Raw genomic sequence first — 27,873 nt, 5'->3', positions numbered from 1 at the left:
TTTCTGTTAGTATCTCTGACAAGGAGTAATCTTAAATAATTGAATCTGTTGATCAAATACAATTAAATGCCATAACTAACTCTCCTGCTTTTAAGTGGATGATCTTAAATAACTAGCTCCTTTTAAAAAACTGTAAACTCATAGAATTAAGTTATCACAGGTCTTGTTCAGTCTCTTCAGATTACAGGGTTTACATTCAGACTACAGATTACATTGAAGGCAGTCAGTTCACTCTTCCACTTGGTGCCTTCAGGAACCCTGCTGGGTACAGATTTGCTGAAGTGTTATCCGGGTCACATTCTGTACCAAGTTTATGTTATGGGAATAGTAGTAAGTTTATGATACTTACCTTAAACTATGGCTGCGCTCTAGTGAAAATCCTGAAATGCAGATGCTTTAAGAGATTCACAATTGCTTTATGGAAAAGAGTGGCTCTATTTATAGGAACCCATTTTGTTCATGTGTATTCCCAAATGGGTTGGCCTGCTTAGAAAAAAATAAAACAACAACTCTGACTTCTAATAAATGTTCTCAACAGCATCACCATTTAAGTTCCCTCATCTCTATTATATATAAATATATAGCTTAATCAGCTTCTGGTTACTTGAATAGTACAGGACCTTGTTAAAGAGCTAAATCACTTCATAATCTAACACTTGATAAAGCCTTCCATGGACACTTTTACTTATTAAATTCTACAAATTCACTCCCTTTAATAAAGCATCAAAAAGCAAGGTACCTATTATCACATATTATCTCAGTTGACATGAACATATATAACTCGAATTACGGTTTAATTTTACTCTCAGCCTTTGGAGAAATTTTAAATAAGTAATACTTTTACTAATATTTTAATGTAATTCTGGTAATTTTAAAAAGTCTTTTCTTCTCTAATTCAAGGACCTACATAATAAATTCCTTCTCCAGTTTAATGCAGAAAGAGTTTTACTTAAGAAATTTTGTTTGTCCATATTTCCAGTAAACCTACAGTTACAGTCAGTGCCAATTTATTAAAAAGTAGTGTATCTTTGGTAACTGGTAACATGTTTTTATCCCTAGACCCTGTTAGATAGTGGTGTCTTAAATGGTTAAAAAAAATTTGATATTGAAAAATGCATTGTCTCTTTCAAAATAGAATGGTTGCTATTTAAATTATTATTATGTGCTTTTTGCCTAAGAAATTGTAAGAGTCAGTTCTTCAGTTTTAAAAAAATGGACTGTATAGGCTTTGGAAAAATAAAATTGATACTATTTGCTTTAAAAACATGTATGGAAATTTCTTTTTAGGAGAACCCCCAATTAAAAGAAACTTGTTAAATGAATTCGACAGGATAATGAAAAATCAAGAAAAATCCTTAAAAGCTTCGAAAAGCACTCCAGATGGTAAAGTTTGCTTTGTGTTCATATCTTTTCCCTCTCTGTAGGTACTACACACAGTATTTTTAAGTTCTTTTTCTAAGCTTTTTTGAGAATATAGACAATTGGACAAGACTTTTACAGCGTGGTTTGCTAAAGATACGTCTTGCTTTGTTATGTGAGCTCTTCCTTCATAACACCTAGTATGATGTGGAGGTTCTCCAGAATTGGGAAGCATGAAGTGATTATAGAATAATCACTTTTTAAATAGAAAAGCTGTAAAAATTTAGTAAGATCTTAGTGTAATAATTTAAAGCTTAGATTCTGGAATCCAGTCAAGCTTTTGACTGACCTTCACCATTCCACCAAAATCACTCTTTCCTAAGTCACATGGTGATCGCCATGTTGGCAAATCCAGCAGCCATTTCTGTGTCATTTGGCTCCATCTTTCAACCACATTAGACAGTTGGTCACTCACATGCTCTTGGTTCTCCTCCTGCATAGCCACTTCTCCGTTGTCTTTGCTGGCTCTTCCTTATTCATTCCTTTCTCTAAACCTAGGAGTGCCCCACGACTCTGTTCTCAGAGCTCTTCTCTGCCTAAACTTCAGTGACTACCAAAATTGTATCTGCCGACTTAACCTGTCCTGGAACTCCAAACTTAATCATTCATTTGCCCTTGAACTTTTGTACTTATATTACTAATAAGCATTTCCAAGTCACCACAGCCAGTGCTGAACTCCTGATTCCATCCCTGTCCCGAACCCATTCTTCCTTGTTCTTTCCTTTCTCGCGCCATTCTGCCAATTGATACATCAAAACCTTAATGTCCTCGTTTACTCTTTCGTTTCCTCATACTCCACACACAGCCCATCAACAAGTCCTGTAGGTTCTACCTTTGAAATATAACAAGAATCTGATCATTTCTTCTCACCTCTGCCCCTGCCACCTTCATCCAAGCCACAATCATAGCTTCTAACTCATCTCTCTGTTTCTGCCTCTGCTCCTCCTCCAGGCTCTCAGCATAGCAGCCAGAATCATCCTGGTAACAAAAAGGTCAGATCATGCCCCTTCCAGTGCTTAAAACTCTCCATGGCTTCCTATCTCATTACCATGGAATACTTAAAAATAAATAAAACATGTAACTATTGCTCGCTATATACTTGGTTCCTGGGTTTGGAAAGGGAGAATTCAGATAGTGCGGGATAAACATACTGGACTATAGAGGCTTAGTTCTGAAACACATGGGATAAATCCCACAATAAATCTTTAATGACTATGTAGAGATCTTTCTCCTTTTTTTATTTTTTTAATTTTATTATGTTATGTTAGTCACACATCATTAGTTTTTGATGTAGTGTTCCATGATTCATTGTTTTCATACAACACCCAGTGCTCCATGCAATACGTGCCCTCTTTAATACCCATCACCAGGCTAACCCATCCCCCCACCGCCCTCCCCGCTAAAACCCTCAGTTTGTTTCTCAGAGTCCATAGTCTCTCATGGTTCATCTCCCCCTCTGATTCCCCCCCCTTCATTTTTCCCTTCCTACTATCTTCCTTTTTTTTTTTTTAACATATAATGTATTATTTGTTTCAGAGGTACAGGTCTGTGATTCATCAGTCTTACACAATTCACAGCACTCACCATAGCACATACCCTCCCCAGTGTCTATCACCCAGTCACCCCATCCCTCCCATCTCCCACCACTCCAGCAACCCTCAGTTTGTTTCCTGAGATTAAGAATTCCTCATATCAGTGTTTCTCCTCCTTTTTTATGGTTGCATAGTACTTGATCATGTGGCTGTATCAATGTATTCTAGTTTATTCAACCAATCCCCTACTAATGAACTAGTTGAATGTTTAAGAACTACAAGTTGCTGGGCACCTGGGTGGCTCAGTTGGTTAAGTGTCCCATTCGTGGTTTCTGCTCAGGTAATGATCTCATGGGTCATGAGGTTGAGCCTTGCGTCAGGCTCTGCGCTCAGTGGGGAGTCTGCTTGATGTTCTCTCCCTCCCTCTTCCTCTGCTCCTCCCCCCACTCATGCTCACGCTCTTTCTGTCTTGCTCTCTAAAATAAATAAATCTTAAAAAAAAAAAAAAGTACAAATTGCATAACGAGAATAATATCTAAAGTTTGGCTTGTAAAACCTTCATAAGACTAAATTTTAAATTTGATATTTGCATGGCAGCTAACATTTTGAGTTATGATTAACATCAGCTGATTAAATTTATAATGATTTCCCTTATATGTTAATACTGAGTTATTTGGTATATAGTCATCAATTTGTGAGTCAAATATTTCAAGTCTATAATATCAAAAATTTTATGTAAATATTTATAGTAATGTGTGATAAACAGGCATACAAAATAAAATCTCCCATTAGATTTTCATTAATACATAATGTAAAATACATTTTCATTAATACATAATGTGAAATATTTTTCTAGGCACCCTAAAAGACAGAAGCTTGTTTATGCATCATATTTCTTTAGAGCCAATTACCTGTGGACCCTTTCGGTAAGATATACTTAGTTTTTTTTTTTTAATTCTACTAATACAGTTTAGGAAAGGTACGGTTTTTGAAAGTAAATATTTCTAAAAATAATAATGGCACTAATATGCAATAAAGAAGTTAACACTTCCCTTTTTGAAAGCCTGCAAGTTAAGTAAGTGTACTTTGGTAGTACTTTATAGTGCTGTTCATATTATTACCTCATTTTTAGTTTCTTTCTTTTTTTTTTTTTTTTTTAAAGATTTTTTATTTATTCATGAGAGACAGAGGCGGGGGGAGAGAGAGAGAGAGAAGCAGAGGGAGAAGCAGGCTCCCAAGGAGCAGGGAGCCTGATGCGGGACTCGATCCCAGGACCCTGGGATCATGACCTGAGCCGAAGGCAGACGCTTAACCATCTGAGCCACCCAGGCGCCCTCATTTTTAGTTTCTTAACATCTTTGGAAATTAGACAAAGGTTTTATTCCAACTTTATGGATAAGAGAGATTAAGAGAAATAAGGAAATTACTGAAAATCAATTTCAAATATATCAAAAAAGATGGCATATATTGAAAATATTCTCTTACCTCTCCTTCCTCTCAAAACCCTACCCAAATTACTAAGAGAATTTTTTTAACTTAAAAATACACAAGGACAATGATCGGAGGAAAAAAACAACAAATTTTGGAAGCCAAAAAGCATGAAAGACTTAGTCCATAGAAAGCTAAAACCTCACATTAGAGCAAGCAGAGAAGCCACCCAACTTCCCCTAAAGAACCCAAGAAAGACTCAAATTGGCAGCAGCATGTTCTTCTGAAGGTGAGGTAGAAAATAGATCAGTTGAAAATCTGTTTAAGAAACATCTATATCCCCTCCCCCACTGCAGGCAGCTAGTTATCCCTTTTGTGCCAGAAGACCAGAAGGTTATTGTCTGGAAAAGATGAATTGGAGGGATTCTGAATTGGGAGGGTGGAGACACAGCAGGCACAGTTGAGGGGAGGTACTGAAAACAGAGATTAAGTAAAAAATCTGTTTATCGAGTAATGAGACTCCCCAGCCTCTTTCCCACACTTGGCTCCCAAATACTGGCAGCCAGGCCTCTAGGCAGAAGACTGGAAGGTTTTTTTTCTGGGGAACATGACAGCTCAACAGAAAAGACTACAGGGGCACCTGGGTGGCTCAGTCGTTAAGCGTCTGCCTTCGGCTCGGGTCATGATCCCAGGGTCCTGGGGTCGAGCCCCACATCAGGCTCCCTGCTCAGCAAGGAGCCTGCTTCTCCCTCTCCCACTCCCCCTTCTTGTGTTCCCTCTCTCGCTTTGTCTCTGTCAAATAAATACATAAATAATCTTAAAAAAAAAAAAAGAAAAGACTACAAATACAGTTGCAGGTACTCAAATGAAACTGCATAGCCATGGCACCAGTCGGTGATGCCAACAATTGACGAACCCCACAGCACACACTTCACTCTTAAATAAGAGAGAATCAAGGATCACTAGTTATTGGAAGAAAGCCTCTGTGAAAGATAATATACATAGTACAAAAACAAACAAAAAAGAAAGGAACTTAGAGGAAATAGATCATGCAAGGAAGTGAATGAAGTTTCAAAAAAACTTAACTAATATTCTCAGGATAGAGAACTATTGCATCCTTAAAATAAGAAGTTGTTATAAAAAGAGTTCTTATAAATTGAAACTATGATGATAAATTAACTCAGTAGAAATAATAGAAGATAAAAGTTAGGAAACCTCCAAAAATATAGAATAAAGAGATGAAAGAAGAAAAGATAATTAGGAAATTCAGTCCTATGGACCTAACATCTGAAAATTTGGAGTTTGAGAAAGAAGGAACAAAGGAGAAGTGAAGGGAAATTTTCAAAGAAATAATTCAAGATACTTTATCCGTACTGAAGGATAAGAGTTTGATTAAAAGGGCCCTCTGAATGAGCACATGAATAAAAATGCCTCACATTAAGGCTCATCCTTGTGAAATTTTAGAACACTAAGGGCAAAGGGAAACCTTAAATTTTCCAGCAGGCCAAAAAATCAGGTTTCAAACAAAGTTGCAAGAGTCATAATGGTATAAATTCTCTCGCCATTAACATTGGAGGCTAGAAGATTATGGATTCTATAATGTATACTACAGAGCAGTGCCTTTAAAATTCTGAGAGAAAATGATTTCCAGCCTAGAATCCTATCGCTGACCAAAATATCAAAGAAGTGTGAGGTGGACATTTTTCAGATGCAGAGTACCAAAAGATGTATCTCCAATTATTTTTCTTAGGAAGCTCACAAAACCAGTACATAACAAAGAAGGAGGAAGAGGCGAGATTGAAGAAACAGGAATTGAATGTAGAGAGGCAGAGGGAATCCCCCAGGCAGATGGTGCTGAGGGGAGATCCCAGAATGAGAGCTGTGTCACTAAGCCCAGACAGGCAGCTAGACCATTTTGGAACAGAAAAATAGAGCCCTGGGGAAGTCAGCTTACAAGATAAAATTGAAGCAGAACCTGAAGTCTTAATGCAGTAAGAAGCTTCTTGGTAAAGATGGTGGATTGAACATACTCATATAGCTTCCATTGCCTTCCAGAGTTTTACCAAAACCACAGTGAGTGACCTTACACTCAAGACAGGGAGACCACAGTGGCTGTTTTTCAAAGCATATGGGGAAAAAACAGATTCAGAATCGTAATGGGGAGAGGAAAGAACCAACCGTGTTACACTGGAGAAGCCTCAAAAGCTGAGGAATTCATGAATCTTCAGAATTGGTGATGACAAAGGAAGGAGCCAGAACAAGGGTACAAGTTGAAAATACATCGCCTCCTCCACTCCATGAAGCTAGACAACTACCTCTTGTCCACTCTGACAGAAGACCAGGGAGGGTACATAATTAAATATTGACAGTCAAATACATGACTTGGGAAGATGGGGAGGCAAGAAAGGAAGGAAGGAAGTTTAGGAAAGTAGAAGTGGTGACAAAGAGCTAAATCATCATTTTCCAAGTGGCTCTTCAAGAAGAAGCAGTTACAGAGATGTCACTTAGGGATAATGGATGTGAATATTATAGAAGCATCTAAAATTGTAGAAAGCAGCTGTGAAAACTTTTCTGTCTGGTAAATTTTTTAGCCCAGGACTATGGTTTAAATTGTGTTTAATGTTACCTTCTCAAAAATAACTATGTGTGGCATTGTTGAAAACATTCACTGACCTGCACTCTGCCAGCAGGCTACTAATATACATGTTTTGAATGTAGAAACCCAGGTGATTTTTTTATTTGTTTTCATCTTCAAAAACAGGTTGTAATGTTAAAAAAAGTAAAAGTTTATTTATCTACATATTACCTTAATTTACACATATGGTGAGAAAATAGTCTTGTGCATTTAAGTAAGCATGCATAAATTCCTAAGGATCTTATATTGTGCAGATAGATATAAAGATAAGTAACTCTACCTCAGATTTCTGGCTGGTCTTGGAGCCAGGCATGAAAAGAATTACTGTGATATGAGTACTAAAGTAGGTATAACAAAGTGATGCGACAGCATAGAAAAATTGGCAGTTAATTATGCGGCAGAAGCTTAACAACAGTTCTTCAGACAGAATGTAAGGGATGTTTAGGTGAGGAGGGCACTCCACACTCTGGAAAGAGTAGGAAGTTACGTGGCTTTCCTCACGGAATTCAGGAGGCTGGGGTGCTGTGGGGACTAGGAGGAAACGGAAAAAAATGGGGGAGGTTAGGACCTATAAATAGGAAGCTTCCTGTGTCATTTCTGACAAGTTGAAACTTGGATAGTGACTGTTTGTGTGGAAATTTCTAAGAGGAGCAGCATAACCAGATTTGTGTTTTAGAAATAGACCAAAGTGGGCGCCTGGGTGGCTCAGTTGGTTAAGTGACTGCCTTCGGCTCAGGTCATGATCCTGGAGTCCCTGGATCGAGTCCCGCATCGGGCTCCCTGCTCGGCAGGGAGTCTGCTTCTCCCTCTGACCCTCCCCCCTCTCATGTGCTCTCTCTCTCTCTCTCTCTCTCTCATTCTCTCTGTCTCAAATAAATAAATAAAATCTTTAAAAAAAAAAAAAAAGAAATAGACCAAAGTGAAACTGTCTTGAGGAGATTAGTAGGGAAGTGAAGATTTCAATTTAACACAGGTGCTAGAGCAGAGAGGAGAATGTGAGTGGGAGATAAGAGTCAAGATTTGGCCAAATGATGGGTATACTGGGAGTGGCAGGGTATCTCCACTTACATTCAGTAGACATCTTGGTCATAACCTACAAAGTAATCTCCTCACTTTCACAGGAATTTTAATATTTCAAAACAAGGGCGTACAAGATCAATGAAAACAAGTTTTGGGGCAGAAGGTTTATGCATTCTTAGGCACTAGATCTCTCGACCATCCATTCAGGGAAATCAGCCCGGCAGTTGCCCCCCTCTCTCCTGCACTGATACTGCCTTCCTCTCTGTTGGGTCAGTCCCATTAGTCAGGTAGTCGCTAGAAGTCTCCGTCTTAACAAGAAACCCCTTTCTTGATCCCTCTTGTCCCACCAATCCATTTCCTTACCCACTTGAAGCACAGCTCATTAGAATGATCTCCACTCATGTTCTCTACTTCATCTCTTGCCCTTCACTCCTGAACCCACCTCATTCTCTGATCGCTGCGCACTACCCCTTGTCAAGATTGCCGGTTAACCCCATATTGCTGAGTTTTGTCAGCTCTCCACCCTCCTATTAACCCAGCCTTCACGTAGTTAATCACTCCTGCCTTTTTAACAGTTTCTTCACTCTAACTTCTGGGACCTCTCTCTTTTCCTCCTTCCCACTGGCTATTCTCTTTTGCTGGTTCCCTCATGACTCAGCTCCAGATGCTTCCCTTCCTGACCTTCCTCCTTAGTAGCTATCTCATCCACTCTCATGACTTTATATACCATCTATTTACTGATGGCTCCAAAATTAACGTCATAAGCCTGAATTTCTTCCCTGAACAACATACGCATTCATCTAGTTACCTACTTGACATTTTTATTTGGGTGACTAATAGACATCTCAAACTTAACAGCTTCCCCTAATCTGTTTTCCTATAAAAGTCTAACAACTCTGCTTTCAAAATACACTCATACCCTAGGATAGAGAGGGTCATTTCTGTACTCAAAAACTAGTCCATGACTTCCCATCTCAGGGTACAGTTGGGGAGTCCTTACCCCAGGGTGTACAGGTTCTCCATGATCTGGCCTTTTTGCTCTCTTTCCAGTCTCACCTGCTGACTTCCCCTGCTCACTCTGTTCCAGTTGTACTTGTGCCTAGCCTACCACATGATGTTCGCTCTGCCTGCAGCACCCTTCTCCCAATACCTACATGGCATTATCTCTCACTTCCTTCAGGGCTCTGTGCAAATGTCACCTTATCAGTAATGTTTTCCTCACCAACCTCTATAAAATATTATTTATTTAATTCTGCTGGACACTCCCTGCCCCCCTAACCATGCTTTTAATGTTCCCTAGAGCACTGATTACCAATATTTGTTTGTCTGCTTCCCTCCACTAGAATATAAACCCTGTGATTTTGTTTTGTTCCCATTAGAATATAAACCCTGTGATTTTGTTTTGTTCCCATTTTATCTTCCAGCCAAAACAGTGTCTAGGACACACAGTAGGAACTCATTAAATATTTAATGGTGAGGGCCTCCTCGGTGGCTCTGTCCATTAAGTGTCTAACTCTTGATCTCAGCTCAGATCTTAATCTCAGGGTCGTGAGTTCAAGCCCCACCGTGGGCTCCATACTGGATGTGGAGTCTACTTAAAAAATAAATAAATAAAAATAAAATATTCGATGGTTAGATGACTGAATAAATTAGTTCTAGGGTAACTTTAAGTTCCAGGGATTCCTGTTTGAATAAAAGGAAGTATGGGATTTTCAACAAAATATCAAATATGAGAAAGAACATGTATGCTAGGGAAGGTAATTAATTTTGGACATGTTGAGTTTGAGATGAGTGTGGAACATCAAGGTAGAGGTATATGGTGCTATATGAGGTTCCAAGTATAGGAATAACACCTGAGGCAAAGTCGGGCATGAAGATACAGATTAATATTTTTGTTAGATGATAATTTAAGCATTTGAAATGGCTCACATCATCCAGGGAAAATGTCTAGGGAAGAAATCCAAGTTTAGAGATGGGAATTTTTTTGAGTCAGAAAGAGGAAGAACCAGCAAAAGAAAGAAAAAGAGAGCGAGAGAAAGAAACAAACAATTTTAAGAAGTCCGTTGTCAGAGACCAGGTAGAATGAGTTTACACAGGAAGTTGAATTTGTGTGTAGGCACTTGGGAGGTGATCAGCAACTTTGTTGAGAACAATTTCTGTAGAACAGTGGGAGAAATGAGAGTTCCGTGAATGGAAATTGAGGAAGTGAAAATAGCTAGTTTAGGTTACGTGTTTAGGAAGATTAGCCATAAAGGGTAGGTCACAACGACTATTAGCTCAAAGGGGAGGTAAGGCTAAGAAAAAAGTGTTTCAAGGGTGGGCATGGCTTTCTGGCTAAATGAAAGGAACACACACACACACACACACACACACAAAACGTATAAACAGGTGGTAGAGAAAGGAGAGAGGTGGAATAATAATTCAAATAGTGGGGCTCCTGAGGAGACTGACTTACTAGGTGGCGTCAGGAGTACAGGTGAGGGTGTTAGTCATAAGAGGATGGATAGATCCTTCTCTGGTAAAGGAAGTAAGTAAGGAGTACTGTGATCGAACTAGAGGAGACAAAGAGGATCCGTGTTTGACTGTTATGTGAAATAAATGGTAAAGGCTGGAGGTCAGTGTGGGAGAAATAGTTACAGACTTGAAAAGTGTGGTGTTGTCTTGGATGGCAAGCATAATGAAATGCAAAACAGTTGCCAGAGTAGGATTGCCATTATGGCAGTTGAGGTTTATGGCGGGGGGGGGGGGGGGCAGGAATAAAGCACATTCTAAAACATTTACATATATGTCCATTTATTGGTAAATAATCAAACTTAAATATTTTCTCCTCATTGTAGCACAACTAAGGAACGGCAAGAAATGCAAAATCCAAATTTCACCACACCTGGTCAAGAATTTTTGTCTAAATCTCATTTTTATGAACACCTGGCTTTGGAAAAATCTTCAAGCAATTTATCAGTTTCAGGGCAGCCATTCTGTACAGTTCCTGCCACAAGAAATGAAAAAAGGAGACACTCGAATACTCCAGGCAAACCAGTGAAAGTCTTTGTCCCACCTTTTAAAACTAAATCACATTTTCACAGAGATGAACAGTGTATTAGCAAGAATACTAATTTGGAAGAAAACAAACAAAACCCAAAAAACATAGAGGAACATGGCCCTGGTGATAGTGAAACAAGTAATAATGACAGTGGAATTCATCAGCTTAAGAAAAATAACTCCAATCAAGCAGCAACTATAATAGTCACAAAGTGTGAAAAAGAACATTTAGGTATTGTGTGAAAATTTGTGTTGACATATTTTTGCCTTCCAGTTAGCTGATTCTCATATTTAAATAATGCCTTGAGGATTTGTCCCTTTCTGTGACAATTAATAATTTCAGAACCTTTTTTAATGCTGTTAGATTTTTTCCTAAGCCCAAAGAGTTAGATTTAAAGTATTCTAATGTTTTCTTTCAAAGGTGACTACTTATTCTTATTTTAAAAAGGGAGGGATTTAGACTAACAATCTAAGACTGCTGTTAGTGGAATATATATTTAACAGGCTACTAATTTTTTTCCAAATTTGAAATAAAAATAATAGATCTATTATTTACAAGTTGAAACTTTGCCTGTCCCTTAAGATTTAGAGCAAATTATCCCTGAAAATTAGAGCAAATTGATATATATGACTTTATAAAACAAAGGTTGTGCTTTTTAAATGTTACATGCACGTTTATTTTTTGCTAATTCTTTAATAGATTTAATTACAAATCTTCAGAATGCCAGAGATATACAGGATATGCGGATTAAAAAGAAACAAAGGCAGCACATTTTTCCACAGCCAGGTAGCCTGTATCTTGCAAAAACCTCCACTGTGCCTAGAATCTCTCTGAGAGGAGCAGTGGAAGGCCGAGTCCCCTCTGCGTGTTCTCATAAACAGGTACGCTTTTGTCCACAAGGCTACTAACTTCTATAGTCACGTATAATTTCATTTTATTAACTAGTATCTCCAAATTGTTTTGTTCAAAGAAAGAACAAATGAATGTGGGAGTGGATGAATGAAATAATTTTGTTTCCTAATCAGCCAACAGTGGCAGCCTCCTTCTCTGCTGCCTTATCCCACCAAAGTGATCTGTGCTCCAGAATTGCTAGTTCTCTTCCCCCTTCGAAATGTACTCATTTTATTACTATAGTGCTGTCAGGTGTTAGAAGAAAGTAGTCTACTTGAATTGAAAGGGTGATTAACTCATAGCCCTGAATCCATTAAGAGCTATTGACATTTTTTTAAAAAGGATTCTTGTTAAGCCAGTGCTGTCTAGTTAGAATTTTAGGCAATGGAGAGGTGAACATAATATTGATAATATTAATAGGTGACATTATTGAGTAGTTTTTCTGCACTCGTCACCCTTCCAAGCACTGTGCCTGTGGTGGTTACATCTCACTCAATCTTCACAAGCATCTAAAGGAAAGGCACCGTCATTTTGTTCACTGTTTGCAGATGACAGAACTGAAGCACAGATAGGGTTAAGTAACTGCCCCAAAGTCACTTCACTAGTAAGTTTTCCTCTACTGGACCTAGTTCCAAAGCAAGGAGTGTGACTCCAGAGTCACATCCAAACAAATCTCGTACTTTGGGATGAGGCATGCTGGGATGGAAGTGGGCCAGGCCTGTGTACAGATCTGACCTCCTGAGGTCAGATCCCCTAAAATACTTAACGCTTTTCACGGTTCTTTCCCTTCTGAATTTTTTAACTTAAGAGATTTCGTAAAATATTAAATTACTTTTTTATCCCCAAAATGACTTCCTATATGGCAGCTAAAGCAGGAGGCTTATGCACAAGGGGAATGAAAAGGGTGCAGCAGACTCTTGAATGTAGGAGTCATTTATATTATATTAAAATGTTTAGCTTCTATTAGTTAAATATTTTGATGGTGAATATTTTAATATTTAAATGAAAAATTTTGTAAATTCCGTTTTGATTTCTTATAATTGTTTTTATTCTATGAAACATGCTCTTTTGTTTGATTTTGTTTTTCATTCATTATTAAATTTCTTTGTCATTTATTTTGTGCAGCTCTATATGTATGGCGTTTCCAAACATTGCGTAAAAATTAACAGCAAAAATGCAGAGTCTTTTCAGTTTCACACTCAGGATTATTTTGGTAAGGAAGGACTATGGTCTGGAGAGGGAATACAGTTGGCTGACGGTGGATGGCTCATACCTTCCAATGATGGAAAGGCTGGAAAAGAAGAATTTTATAGGTACTCCATGCAAAAAGAGATTGTGTTAACTTTTCTGTATTCCACCATCTCTCTCTTTTTTTCACTTACCTCTTTAAAACTTAGTAAGTTGGCTAGAAATCAAATTTTTATATAGTGAATTATTTTAACTACATTGTGGTTCAACTGACATTCTGTTGTAATCTTTTGAAAAATGAATTATGGTTTGTCCTAGGATTTAATGAATTGGTTTTTTCTTCAGTTGAGACATTTTTTATATGTGTTTGTAAAATAAAGACTGATAAGAAGAGCTAAGTTTGAGTGGACCTTACCGTAGATAGACACACACACACACACACACACACTTACGTCGTATTCCCTTTCATTGTGTGTTTCAAGAAATATAAAATATAAATACTAGAAGCTAAGCAGAAACACTCAAGTGTCAGTAATACCAAATAGCTAGTAAATTTTACTGCCCTAAAACATCAACAGTTTAACAACTATATAACCTCTTATGGTTCTAATGTTTTTACAAAGATGATTTAAAATTTTTGCTATTGGATAAAATTACCATGCCAAGGGCAAGAGATGAGAAACATTTTTCTAATGCTCTCATTTTTTAAAATTCCTATATATCTTTCCAAAATTTATAATTTGGGGAAATTGGTAAAACATTTTTCCTGAAACTTTTGTTATGTTTTTGGAATACTTGAAGACATGAATGTTATTTACATCTTGCACTTGTCTCCCATAAATATCTGCTATCAATTCTAGGTGGAAAAGTATACTAAACAGTTATATTGTTTTCTTGTATTAAGTATATATTATACTTGTATAGTATATAAGTTAAGAGTAATTATCCTGGGGCACCTGGGTGGCTCAGTCATTAAGCGTCTGTCTTCGGCTCAGGTCGTGATCCCAGGGTCCTGTGATCGAGCCCCGCATTGGGCTCCATGCTCAGCAGGGAGCCTGCTTCTCCCTCTCCCACTCCCCCTGCTTGTGTTCCCTCTCTCACTGTGTATCTCTTAGTCAAATAAATAAATAAAATCTTAAAAAAAAAAAGTAATTATCCTGTAATCAGGTGAGCATGTTTCATAACATTGACTCTTGAAGCTTAAGTTGTTTTTTGATCATTCAACAAATATTTATTGAGGACCTACTATGTGCCAGATAACTCTTCTGGGTACTTGGGATAACAAAAGAAAACAAAAATCTCTGCCCTAATAAGTCATACATTATAGTAGAGGGGTTTGGGGTGGGGAAGGAAATTTTTAAAAAGAAGTAAGTAAGTTGTATAGTATATTAGAAGGTGATGAATACTATGAAGATAAAGCTGGAAAGGGCAAAGGCAGACGCGGGTGAGGAAATGTGCAATTTTAAAATAAGCTAAGTAGTCAGGAGCCTTCACTGAGGCCCTGACATTTGGTCAATGTTCTGAAGGAGGGCAAGGGAGTGAGCATAGGACCCTGCGGGGAAAAGCATTGGCTGTAAGCAAGAAGCAGGCTTATTTAGGGAACGGGAGGAAAGTGAGTATAGCTGGAGCAGAATGGACAGGAGAGGAGTAGTAGCAGATGAAGTTAGAGAGACGGGGCCTTACAAACTTTCGTAAGAAGCTTGGCTTTAACTCTGAGTAACCATTTTTGGCCTGAATAAGAATGTTTAAAGCAGAGGAATGACATGATCTGCCTTGTTTTTAAAGAATAACTCTGGCTGCTCTTGAGATTAGACTGTCGGGAGGGACGATGATGGAAGCAGAGAGACCTCTTAGGAAACTATTGAGGTGATTCAGGTGAGATGTGGCTGCTCGGATGAAGAAGGTAGCAGTAGAGTTGGTGAAAAGCAGGTGGATTCTGGGTATATTTTGAAGGTGGCACCATCAGGATTTGCTCAAGGATTGGATGAGGAGTGAGAGAAAAGGAGAGTAAAAATAGCTCCAAAGACTTTGGCATTAGCGGCTGGAAGGGTGCAGTTACCATGTATGGAGAATTGAGAAGCTCAAAGATGGAAGAGAAATGGAGTGTCCAGTTGGGACATTTTTTTAAGTAGGCAGGGCTTGAACTCACAACCCTCAGATCAAGACCTGAGCCGAGATCAAGAGTCAGATGCTTAACCAACTGAGCCACCCAGCTGCCCCACATGGGACATTTGAAGCTTGAGATACTAGTAGAACCCCAAGTGGAGATGTTGAGTAGGCAGTTGGATATTCAAGTCTGGAGTTTATAGATGAAGTATGGGCCAAAGAAATCAATCTCATAGTTGTCAGCATATAGATGAAAATTAAAGCTATGAAAGAGAGACTGAGAAAAAGCAACCTGAAAGAAATTAATACCAAAGAGTGTGTGGTATGTTGCAAGCTTAGTGAGGACAGAGCTTCAGGGAATAAAGAATGACCAGGTGTCAGTCACTGCTGGTGAGTAAAGGAAGATGACTGAGAATTGAACATGGATTTAGCAATGCAGAGGTCATTATTAGTCTTAATGAAAATAAGTCAGTAAATTGATGGGGTGAGAAAGGGGCAATATGTGGAGAAGGAAGTAGGAGTAAAGGGTATTGTATTGTGTTTAAGGAAGAAAGAAAAACTATTTTTATACTGCTGGAAATTGTTCAGTAGAAAAGAAAGAAGTTGATGTTGGGGAGAGAGAGGAGGCATATCCTAGATCAAAGTCCTTAACTAGGCAAGAAAGGGTGGGAGCTAGTGTGGCAGGAGAGGCAGAGTGTAAAGGTCCAGATGCTGGTGGGCTGGTGGTTGTGAGGGTGGAAGCATCTCGAAGTTCTCTTGATTATTTGTTTCCCTAGTACTCAAAGCGAGAATGCGGAAGGAAGGAGAGTTAGAGATTTGAGCAGAGAGAGGAGGATCTTTAAAAAGCACTAGCCTAGAGAAGGATGTTCTTAGGTGATTTCTAAAAACAATCTCTTTTAAGAAAAATAATCTAAAATATTATTTTACTTTTTGTTTTTTTAAGATATTATTTATTTATTTGACAGAGACATAGAGAGAGCACAGATAGGCAGAGCAGCAGGCCGAGGGAAAGGGAGAAGCAGGCTCTCCATGGAGCAGGGAGCCTGACGTGGGGCTCGATCCCAGGACCCTGGGATCATGACCTGAGCCGAAGGCAGCCGCTTTAACCGACTGAGCCACCCAGGCGCCCCCAAAATACAATTATTTAAATTAAGGATCTCATTTTCCAGTTGAAATAATTGTTTTGACTACTATGTTAATTTTATTAGTATATTTTGATACATGTCAAATCATTTTCTAAATTATATTACTTATATTCTGACTCATAAAAATGTACTAAATGATCTTGTATGATGTAGTGTTTGTGCAAAGAGTGGTCATGGTTATTGAATTCAGTATCATCTTATGTGTATTTTTATATTGTTCTACCTTTATTTGGTCAGGGCTCTGTGCGACACCCCAGGTGTGGATCCAAATCTTATTTCTAGAGTTTGGGTGTATAATCACTACAGATGGATTATATGGAAACTGGCAGCTATGGAATTTGCCTTTCCTAAGGAATTTGCTAATAGGTGCCTAAGCCCAGAAAGGGTGCTTCTTCAACTAAAATACAGGCAAGTTCAATGCATTATATTATGTAATCACATATGTGATGAGGTTCAGACTTATGCGCAGGCTGTGACTTCCCCATCGTAGAGGTACACGAGTCGGTTGTCAGTGACAGTCGCCATCCCACACTGCCGCTGAGTTGTACGCAGTAATTCTCTTGTCAATCCTCCAGCCCCCTTAAGAGAAATCACACATTCCTACACCTCTTGCTTCCCTCTTCCCCCACCCCCTTTAACCTCTTGGCATGTGAGAAGAATATGAATTACTAATTTGATCCATTGTTCAGGGATTGCTAATAAACCATGTTTGCATTTGGGGAGTTTTAATATTTAATTCATATTTTAATATTATAAAACTTACTATATTGGTAGCTACCAAATTTTAAATTCTCTTCTGTCTTAGCAGTTCTTCAGCAAAAGTATTTAATTTTTATTCTCAATTATTCAGTGACCTTTTTACAATGAAATTCTAGACTCACAATTCCTAAAATGTGCATTTTTCTTTTTATTTTTAGATATGATGTGGAAATTGATAGAAGCAGAAGATCAGCTATAAAAAAGATAATGGAAAGGGATGACACGGCTGCAAAAACACTTGTTCTCTGTATTTCTGAAATAATTTCATCAAGCACAGATATATCTGAAACTTCCAGCAGTAAAACTAGTAGTGTGGGTACCAGAAAAGTGGGCATTGTCGAGCTCACGGATGGATGGTATGCTGTTAAGGCCCAGTTTGATCCTCCCCTAGCAGCTCTCGTAAAGAACGGTAGACTGACCGTGGGTCAGAAGATCATTATTCACGGGGCAGAACTGGTGGGCTTTCCTGATGCCTGCACACCACTCGAAGCCCCAGAATCTCTTATGTTAAAGGTAAATTAAATTAATGCACACTCTTAAAAAAAAAAAAAAATTAATGCACACTCTTGGTAAAAATCGGTCCCTGATTCAGTTAAATTCTAGGGAGGTTTCGTATTTTAAATTTTTAAACTTTGGCCTATTAAAGATGCTCCATTTCTTGAAAACATACTAATAGTCTGAGTGTAAGTGGCAAATTTCTCAGACTGTTAAATTTTTTTGTGCTATTTTTGGGAAACCGAGAGAGTGATATTGAGCTAAAATAATGCAGGAGCAAATTTGCACTGGATTTGATTTTGGGCTTTGGGTACCTATAGCCCTTGGTGCCATCTTGTTCTCATAGTATTGCTCTGTTTCCACCCTGATTACTCGATTAGACCTTTATTTCCAGTATGATTAGAAAATTAGGTTTCAGTGATTCTTAAATCTATAATAATAAAATGTACTTTTCATCTCTATGTAGACTTAAACCTATATAATAGGACTTTGTCATATTGAATAGTCTACAATATTGATAAGTTACAAATACAATATTGTACAATAGTCTACAATATTGATCAATTACAAATTGATCAATTACAATAATTGATACTGAGAAATTAATATTGTGCAGTTAGATTCACTTATGAGGTGAAATAATTTACTTCTTTCATATTCTGGATCACTCTACTTCAGGAAGGCATTTAATAAACATTTTTAAGTAAAGAGATACTTTGTCATTAACTCCACATTGTGTTGCTTTTAGTCAAGCGGAAACAGCCTTTTGTTTTATGTTGCTTAGAATATTAAAGTTGCAGTAGCTTTCAATTTTTTGTTTTGCTTTTATCAAATCAGTGCATGTGCATAATTTCAAACCTCATGTAACATAGGCTTATGACCACCCCGCAAAAAAGCAGTTACTGAAGCCATCCTGCCTGACCTCTGTCCATGCTCCCCAAAGGCAACCACTTTTAATCTCTTTGGCAGTTTCTTTTGCTTATATACTACTATGTCATCTTTTCTCCTTCAGTTTAGACATTAACTGTTAGCTTGCTGCTATGAAAGTTGAGGAGTGAAGTCTGTATTCACTGTTTACATTATAATGATTGAAAAATATTTTTCGCAGCACAGCGTATAATACACTAATTACATTTTCTTTACAACTTACTGCTTGCCCTGGAGTTAACAACTGTCTTGCTTTTTTTGTTTTGTTTTTTTAATTTTCTGTATCCTTATCACCAACTCATTCCCACACAAGAGATACATAAAAATCATCTCAATATGTTAAAATACCTTTATCAATTCTGTTTCTTTTTCTTGGAGATCTCTTGGACCTCTCCATACTCCTGCCCCATTCTGACATGGTTACCTTCTATGTATGCTGCACAGTTACATTTCTACAAATTAATTTCACTTCTTTCTGTGTTGGAAGCCCTGTTTTCTGGATTTCATATCTATATGGATTTATTCCCTAGCTCTAAAGGCACACAAGCAACCCCCAGAGGCTTTTTAAGAAAGGGAGCTTGTAGCTTTTTCTTTGAGCTTATTGTAAGGTGGCTGAATACAGAATTAGAGATGGAAATAATCTCTTCAGAATTTTGAAGACATTTTCTCTATTATCTTTTTACTTCTGGTATAGCTTCTGCTAAATTCAGTGCTATTCTTATTCCCAGTCCTTCATTATATGATCTGTTTCTAAAAAGTTTTGAAGATTGTTTGTTTGCAGTATCCTGAAATTTCCCAGCAAGGTACTTTGGGGTTGGCCTGTCTTTTAAAATCATGGCCCTGGGTACACAGTGGCTAACAGTCTATAAACATATGTCCCTCATTGAGTTGTAGGAAATTTTCTTGAAGTAGTTCTTTGATAATTTCTTCCCCCTCCATTTTTTCCTTTTCAATTTTCTTGAACTCCTCATATTTGGGCGGTAGGCTTCTTTGATTGGTCTTCTGATTTTCTCATCTTTTCTCCTATTTTCTATTTTGTTGTCTTTGCTCCCCCTACTTTCTAGTTCTAATTATCTACTCCCTAAAATGAGCTTGTACCTATTGGCATAATTTTCCGGTCTCCGAGGCCCTTATTACTCCCTAAATGTTTCTTTTTTATTACATCCTCTTCTTGTTTCATAGATGCAACATCTTATCTTTCTGAAGCTATTGATAAATATTTTGTTTTACTTTAGTTTCTTCTGTTTGCTGCATTTTTTTTTTCACATAATTTTTTGTTTGTTTGGGTCTCTCAGTTGGAGACTTCCTTCAACTGATGATTGTTAGCTGTTCTTTCCTCTTCCAGAGTGGGGCACTAATGAGTTGATCAGAAGCTCTGTGTGAGGTGGGCTTTTGTCAATTTGTGGAGTGATAAGACAGGGACTTGCTTTTGTTAGGAGACCCTCAAATATCAGTGACTGTCTGAGAGCTGAACAGAGTAAGAAAACTAATAGGGAGACTCATGTTTAGCATAAGGATTTTCATTGCATTTTTGTTTTGAGTATAGCATCTCACCCTGCCCCCCGCCCCACCCAGTGGCCTCTGCCTTGTGTTCCAGAGTCTAGGATATGTGTGATTCAGCCTCTCCAGAAAGTAATTTGTCCTAGGTTCTTCTTGGTGTAAGGGAAGGACTCCTTGGGATAGGAAATGAAATCTGAGGACTTAATTATCTTTCCTTCTGTTTTCAGCCGCATCTCTTGCTCCCTCCTTCAGAGGGACCTGTTGCCTCCAAATTCTGAGGGATTTCCTTAAATTATTTTGTTTCCTAGTGGCTCCATACAAGTTTGCCAGCTGAGTAATGTTGGGCAGGTTATACTTGAGTTTTGTCATTTGTAAAATGGCAATAAGTCTTGGGATTGTTGTAAAGATTAAATGTCAGTAGATGTAAAGCACTTAACACTATCCAGGCCCTATAAGAAGTGCTTTAGAAATGTTTATTTTTATTAACTGTAATCATTCTCAGGATGCTTCGTTTTTTACCAGTTGTCCAATAAACTTTTAGCTTCCAAAATTTTGCTAATGTCTCATCCACTGCCCTTCTTTCCCCAGTTCTCTTTGCCCTTAGGTCTTTAATCCATCATGTTTAAATTGAAGACTCTTAATTAATTTTCTAATAGTAACATTTACATTAAGACTTTACAACAGCATAAACGATTTTTTGAGAGACTGTATTTTGAAAGTGTTTTCACTTTTGCACAGTTTCTCTACACTCCTATGTTCATGAGGATTTTGAAAATGAGTATGTTTGAATGAATGAAAGAAATGAATGAAAATGTTATGACATCTGAAATAGAATTGAATATATAAACTTATAAATCGATTTGTTCATTAATTTGTCCAGATTTCTGCTAACAGTACTCGTCCTGCTCGCTGGTATGCCAAACTTGGATTCTCTCCTGATCCTAGGCCTTTCCCTCTCCCCTTGTCATCACTTTTCAGTGATGGAGGAAATGTTGGTTGTGTTGATGTAGTTGTTCAAAGAGCATACCCAATACAGGTATGATATATTCTTAAAGCTTACTGTGTATTTCTTCCTTTTGGGACAATTAATTTGAATGATCCCTCCCTACCATGTATCTGTGTTTGACACATCATTACAGTGGATGGAGAGGACCCTGTCTGGAGTATGCGTATTTCGGAATGAACGAGAGGAAGAAAAGGAGGCAACAAAATATGCAGAAGCCCAACAAAAGAAACTAGAAGTCTTATTCAATAAAATTCAAGGGGAATTTGAAAAGCATGACGGTAAAATGAGTTGTATATTACAAGTTCTTTTTAATATGAGAATAAGTGTTTTTTTATAAGATGTTTAGAGGCTTCTGATTTAACCTCTGTAATTGAGTGAATGTCTTTGTTTTGAATAATAGACTTCTCTCTCCTAATTCTGTATCTGAATTACATAGATATACAGATAAGCATTGAAGTGACCCCAAATTATCACCTCTTTATTCAACACACTGAGCTTTTAGATACTTGTGATTGTCTTAGGCAATAAAACATTACATAACCATAGCACTTTTCAGAAGTCTTAAGTAAACTTCCTCTTAAGCTTCAGTACTAAAGTGTTTATAGTATCCTCTTTTGGTATTAGAGGAAGATCAGCAGCAAAGGAAAAAACTGCCAAATTATTTTCCCCTAGACAAGTACAGTATAATGTCACTTACATACGGAATGTAACTAAATCAAACTCATAAAAAGAGTAAAATGGTGGTTATCAGTGGATGAGGGGTGGGAGGATAAAACTGATGGTGTTTAAGGGTAAAACAACAACAAGCAAATGAGCTGTAGTGATCCAATGCACAGTATAATGAATATAGACAATATTGTACTAATGTGATGTGATAAATAGCAATACAATGGCAATCACATTAAGTATATAAATGTATCAAAGTAACACACTGGACACCTTAAATTTACATAGTGTTATATGTCAAATATATTCAATAAAAAGGAAGGATAAGCACTCAAAAATTACTTTCCCCAGCCATATATCATTTTCTTTCTTCAATATCCTTACCTACTTTATATATAACTTTTGCATTTTCGTTGTTGTAGTTGTTGATTTATATGTTATTACACCTGGAGCTAGATCTTGTTTTCCCTGTGGCAGCAATTTTAATAATAAAAAAATCACAGTATTTTTAGCATAAAGGACATGAAATTTATGTTTGTTTTTTGCTGAAAATTTTATGTTCTGCATTTCTTCATGATTTTCAACTTCCTGTTCTCTGTAAATCTGCAGAAAAATTGGACTCTCAATATTCGATTCACCAGCTCATGCTGTTTTCATGATTAAGTAAATCATGAAATCATTTACTTAACTTACGAGTTTCTCTAAGTAAGCTCTCTGTGTGACAGTTTTTTAAACCATGAGTGAGTACACTAGTTTGAAATTTTCCTAGAAAACTTTTAGTAGATAAATTGTGTTTTGCCTTTTAGCCTCCCTTCTTTGGGTACTTTTTGCTTTTTCCTCTAGCTTTCAGTGTTCTTAAATTTGTGGCTTGGCTAATTAATGATGCTTTTTTCCTAGAAAATATAACAAAACGATGTATACCATCATGTGCATTAACAAGACAGCAAGTTTGTGCTCTGCAAGACGGTGCAGAGCTTTATGAAGCAGTGACGAATGCACCAGACCCGAGTTATCTGGAGGTGAGAGAGTAAGAGGGCATCCAGTGGGTCTTAATCTTCCTCCTTAATGGTGGGAAGCTCTAGTCCATCTTCTGGCCATGAAGGCAAGTGCTGTGTTGAAAGGGTGTGTTTCTCAAAGAGGATGTTTGCATTTCTGGGGTCCTCAGTGATGTGCCAGACCAATGCAGTACCTTTGCAATTCTATACCAGATGGAGGATAGAAAGATTAAATAATTTTATATATTAGTTAAATGTGGTTTAAAATACAGGCAAAACTTGTTTACATTTAAGGTAAAACAAGTATCTTCAAAGCATTGTCTCAGTTTCCATATGCTCACTTCTTTCTCAGATCCTACCTAGAGTTTATTTCCTAATCTTCTACGTTAAGGGTATTTTGGTGGAAAAGTGTCAGAAGCACTAAACTGTGTTAGAATTATGGCTATGCCATTTATTACCCAATTGGGCATAAAATAGCTGTAAAATGGGCATAAAATCAGTTGTTTCAGGATCAAATTAGATAATGTATATAAAAGTGTACTATTATAAAGTTCCACATCCATGTTAGTTACTAATATTGGAACATCATTTTATATATTAAGCTATCTCCTGAATTTTTAGACACCTGGATATCCAGTTAATGCAAATTCTAGGATTAATTTGCTACATAGGAAGGAGAGGGAATTTGAGGAAAATTGTTGTTTGTTTATTGATTAATCTCATTTATTTGATGACAGTAAATCTAGTATATAGCCTTAACTTTCTTAACTAGTGGGACTACAAAATAGACAAAACTCCCTTAGGAGAGTAAGCACTGCTTTTCTGAATAGAATTGCTCATATTCCCAAATGTGACAACTCAGATTCTGCCTGTGAGGAGTGAGTCCGGATTTAAAGCCTGTGAGTATACTTGCTGAAAGTCTGTCAGTTAAGGCTTTATTATGCTTTCCTGAAAAATGATTTGCCTCTTATTGAAGCTATGTTTTCTATGAGTCATCATGAAAATAGTTTTAATTTCATCACAAAATTTAACAAAATATTATTTAGTCTTGTTTCCTTTTATGGGATTTATTTAAAGGAGAAAATAAGGGGGCAGAATGAGAGTTGGAAGACTAAGTTTTAGACCTGGGCAGATGATTTCTCTCTTGGGCCTCCCCACCACCTCTGTCAAAGGAAAGCCTGTGAGGGGCTTCTCACTAGGTCCTGAGAGTACATGATTCTAGAGATTTCACTTAGATACAGTTTTCATTGCAATTCTTGGAGGGGAAAAATAGCCATCCATTTCTAAAAGACTCTGCCCAAAGGGTTTGTTTTCAGTGACCATGTTGAGTGTTGGGGGACTTTGTGTTTAAACTAAACATTATCTGCGTATTTAGAAAGACCTGTTCAGGGTACACAGATCCTGTAGTTTCCCTTCCCAGTATGGATTAGGATATTAAGATGTGTGAGGCAGCTGCAGTCTAGTGCATTGTGAGTCAGGATTCCATTTCATCTTTTATTTGATTTTATTTTTTGTTTATTCATTCACTTTTGTTGTACTGGGCGAGAGTCCCAAGAGATACAGACAGCAATTTGCTAAAATGACCAGGAGAGAAGTGTGGAGGCAGAGATAAGTGCTTGTAGCATGCGTCTGTTTTCAACAGTATCTGCTGTTCCAGAGAGTTAATAAAATTATACTACCTCGGGTTAAGAATGAGAGCTCTTGAACTACCTCCACCTATACGCCCCTGCAAGTTATTTATTCTCTCTGTACCTCAGTTTCATCTTCTACAACATGCAAACAATACTAGTGTCCACCCCACTGGGTTATTGTAAGGACTAAATGAATTAATACATTTACCACACACAGATCCAATCCTCAGATACAGGGAGCACTCAAATGTCAGGTATTTATAACGATGGTGGTGGTTATGATTATTAGAGTACATTTATAAGTAGGGGGTTGTCTTGGCCCTCGGGAAATTTGTCACAAAGATAAATGAACAGTTAAGGCACCTGAAAATATTTGTTATGTGATGAGCTGAGTATATTAGTCTCAATTTTTATATTGTCATGTTGTTAAAGTGAACTCGAATTCTGTTGTATTTTATCCCCATTTAAAGGGATGCATTTACAATGGATGAGGGTTTTTTTTGTTTGCTTTCTATTCTAGTATCATTTGCCTTAATATATTAAATGATCATAGGGTTACTTTAGTGAAGAGCAGTTAAGAGCCTTGAATAATCACAGACAGATGTTGAATGATAAGAAGCAAGCACAGATCCAGTTGGAATTCAGGAAGGCTATGGAATCTGCTGAGCAAGGAGAACAAATTTTATCAAGGAATGTTACAACCGTGTGGAAATTGCGTATCATAAGCTATGGGAAAAAAGAAAAAGATTCAGGTCAGTATGTAAATTTTATAAGTTAAAGTACTATATTAATAAAATGAGTTCAAATGCTTGATAAAGTATAAAGTGAACTTGTATCAGAGGAGTAAAAATGGGCTACCACTGCCCTCAAAACAATGCTATAATCCTTAGATCTTTGTTGTTACGGTGTTTGTTTTACAAGAATTTTAATGCTTATCAGTTCTTCCATTATATCTTTCTCCTCTTTATCTAGTTACACTGAGTATCTGGCGTCCATCATCAGATTTATATTCCCTGTTAACAGAAGGAAAGAGATACAGAATCCATCATCTTGCAACATCACAATCTAAAAGTAAATCTGAAAAAGCTAATATACAGCTAACAGCAACAAAGAAAACCCAGTATCAGCAACTACCGGTACAAACTTTTCATTAGAGTTTTTTAATTTTGATGAATGCATATTAGTTTATAGAATCTACATACACTGATTTTTTTTTTCCCTCATAGGCTTCAGATGAAATCCTATTCCAAGTTTATCAGCCGAGGGAGCCCCTTTACTTCAACAAACTATTGGATCCAGACTTCCAACCACCTTGTTCTGAGGTGGACCTAATAGGATTTGTAGTTTCTGTTGTGAAAAAAATAGGTAATACACAGTGTACTTTTAATTGTAACTTCTTATGGATGCTTTTGAAAAATAATATTTTTTAAAATTTGTCATCTCAAGATAATTGGAGTTACAAATCAGCAAATTTGGTGACTAGTGATTTGAAAGTAGGCCTGTTTTAACCTTAATTCTCAATGAAAAGCAATTCTACATTATTACAGGGTAAGAACTTCCATGCCATTCTGTGCTATTTAATTTTAAAGAAATTGCTGGAAATGTTTTGGAGCATTACTAGACAAATAATTATCATGTGCCTCTGCAGTTTATTGAACATTCAAGCCTCCACCTCCAGCTTCTCGGCAGTATCCCTCATTATCTGGACTAATGTCCCTTGTTCTAAAACCTACTTTCTTTTTAGGGAAGGAGCCACTTTAGTGTGGCTCTTCCTACTTGTTTGTGGTTAGTTCTTGTTTGTATGGTACATCTTTTCCCCACCCTTGTTTTTAACCTACCAACATCTTTAAATTGGCTTTCTGACAACACGGTTGGATCTTGTTTTCTTATGCAGTTTGAGGGCCTGTCTTTTAACTGGTTTGTTTAATCTGATCAGCTTTAATGTGATGATCAATATGGCTGGATTAAAATCCACCACCTTGCTAGCTATTTTCCCCTCGTCCCATTAGTTCCTGGTGTTGGCAGGCTATTCTCTGTGATGTTTATGCACATTTTATAGCAGCCATTGCCTCAGACTCTTACTTCAAGAATGCTTGCATAGCAGAAAATCTTGGAAGGATGGAGATCGTGTCTGTCTCCAACACAGAGGGCAGATTTGTTTCCCAACCAGGCAGTCTAATTCCTTTTTCTATGAGTTTGGGGGGTTTTTTTGTTTATTTTTGTTGTTATTGTTTAAATTCCACATGTAAGCAAGTTTCTGATTGTATTTTGAAGGAGGCGGACAGTGTAGGTAGGGTAAGAAGAGTCAAGGAGTCAATGCCAAAGTGTTTGGCTTGAGCACCTGGGAAAAGAGTTGCCATTGACTGAGAGGGGAAGAGTGCAAGAAAAACAGGGTATGTGCTGAGGGTCAGGAGCTCAGTTTGGTCAGTTAAGTTTTAGCACTTAGTATAAACAGAGATTTCTGCTTGACAGTTGGATATACAGGAGTTTGATCAGGGGAATGGTCTGGGCTAAGATATAAAGATAAATTGGGATGTCATCATCATACAGGTGATGTTTAAAGCTGTGAGAGCAGCCGAGGTCACTGGATGTGGGGGTAGCTGGAGAAGCGGCTCGGGCACGCTGGTGTTTAGAGGCAGGCAGAGAGATGTAAAGGACTCGGTGGAAAAAACAGGACGAGCCACTGAGAGATGGCAGAAGTACTTAGGAGAGTGAGCTGCACGGAAAGCGCAGAGGGAAGAAGAATCCTGGAGGGGTGAGAGTGATTCAGTCTCAGATGGTATTTGATAGCCGAGACAGCGAGGTGAGGGCCAGGAAGGGACTGTTGGCTTCAGCACCAGGGAGTGCACTGGGCGCACGGAGAGGCATGCATATTAGGTTATGGAATGCAGCCATTTCAAGAAGATCATCCTTTAAGCAAAGAAGGGAAATGGAGCACTCACAAGGAGGAGAATTGGGATCAAGAGAATGTTTTTTCCGATGAAAAAACCAATAGCAGCCTGATGAGATGGTGTATACTGATGAGAAAGGCCCAGTGAGGAGGGTGAATGCTTTCTAGGGGCGGGTAGCAGCAGCCTGCAAGGAGCAGGGGAGTCACCTACCCCAGCCTGACTGCCAGGAGCACAAGAGGTCTGCAGGGGCAGCCGTGGCATCCGAGGAGAGCCAGCAAGCTGGTAAGGACAGCAGTTACGGGAGCGGTTGAGCGGAGTGGAGATTTGTCCAGGGAAGGTGCTCCAGGAGACAAGGAGAGGTAGGAGATGGTGTGAAAGAAGTCATTGTGCAGAGCTTTCTGGAGACAGCCCAGGGAATACAGCAGGACCTGGGAGCTGGCTGCTTGTGGAGACTGACCTGAAACCACTTGTGATGGCCCCGGGCAGGACACATAGTGGTGAGGAGGTGAGGTGTGTGCAGAGGAAAAGGCGGGTCTTGACTTTCTGCCATATCCCAAATCATTGTCTTCCCCTCTTGGTTACCGTGTGATGGCTGAGTA

General features: G+C 38.0%; 1 protein-coding gene across 1 annotated transcript in view; it reads left to right on the top strand.

Moving 5' to 3' along the window:
- BRCA2 (BRCA2 DNA repair associated) overlaps positions 1 to 27,873 on the top strand; it is a 60,799-nt gene that overhangs the window by 22,485 nt on the left and 10,441 nt on the right. Inside the window, exons 12-24 of the mRNA XM_025875079.2 lie at positions 1,288 to 1,383; positions 3,808 to 3,877; positions 10,872 to 11,305; positions 11,774 to 11,955; positions 13,091 to 13,278; positions 16,642 to 16,812; positions 17,322 to 17,676; positions 20,966 to 21,121; positions 21,225 to 21,369; positions 22,655 to 22,776; positions 24,937 to 25,135; positions 25,356 to 25,519; positions 25,610 to 25,748. Of these exons, the coding sequence (XP_025730864.1) occupies positions 1,288 to 1,383; positions 3,808 to 3,877; positions 10,872 to 11,305; positions 11,774 to 11,955; positions 13,091 to 13,278; positions 16,642 to 16,812; positions 17,322 to 17,676; positions 20,966 to 21,121; positions 21,225 to 21,369; positions 22,655 to 22,776; positions 24,937 to 25,135; positions 25,356 to 25,519; positions 25,610 to 25,748 (2,421 nt within the window). The remainder of the gene's footprint in view (positions 1 to 1,287; positions 1,384 to 3,807; positions 3,878 to 10,871; positions 11,306 to 11,773; positions 11,956 to 13,090; positions 13,279 to 16,641; positions 16,813 to 17,321; positions 17,677 to 20,965; positions 21,122 to 21,224; positions 21,370 to 22,654; positions 22,777 to 24,936; positions 25,136 to 25,355; positions 25,520 to 25,609; positions 25,749 to 27,873) is intronic.

Source organism: Callorhinus ursinus, unplaced genomic scaffold, assembly GCF_003265705.2.
Source record: "Callorhinus ursinus isolate GAN/ISIS: 27379988/994484 unplaced genomic scaffold, GSC_fseal_2.0 scaffold7, whole genome shotgun sequence".
Taxonomy (NCBI): Eukaryota; Metazoa; Chordata; class Mammalia; order Carnivora; family Otariidae; genus Callorhinus; species Callorhinus ursinus.
This window is presented reverse-complemented; position numbering and strand designations above follow the sequence as displayed.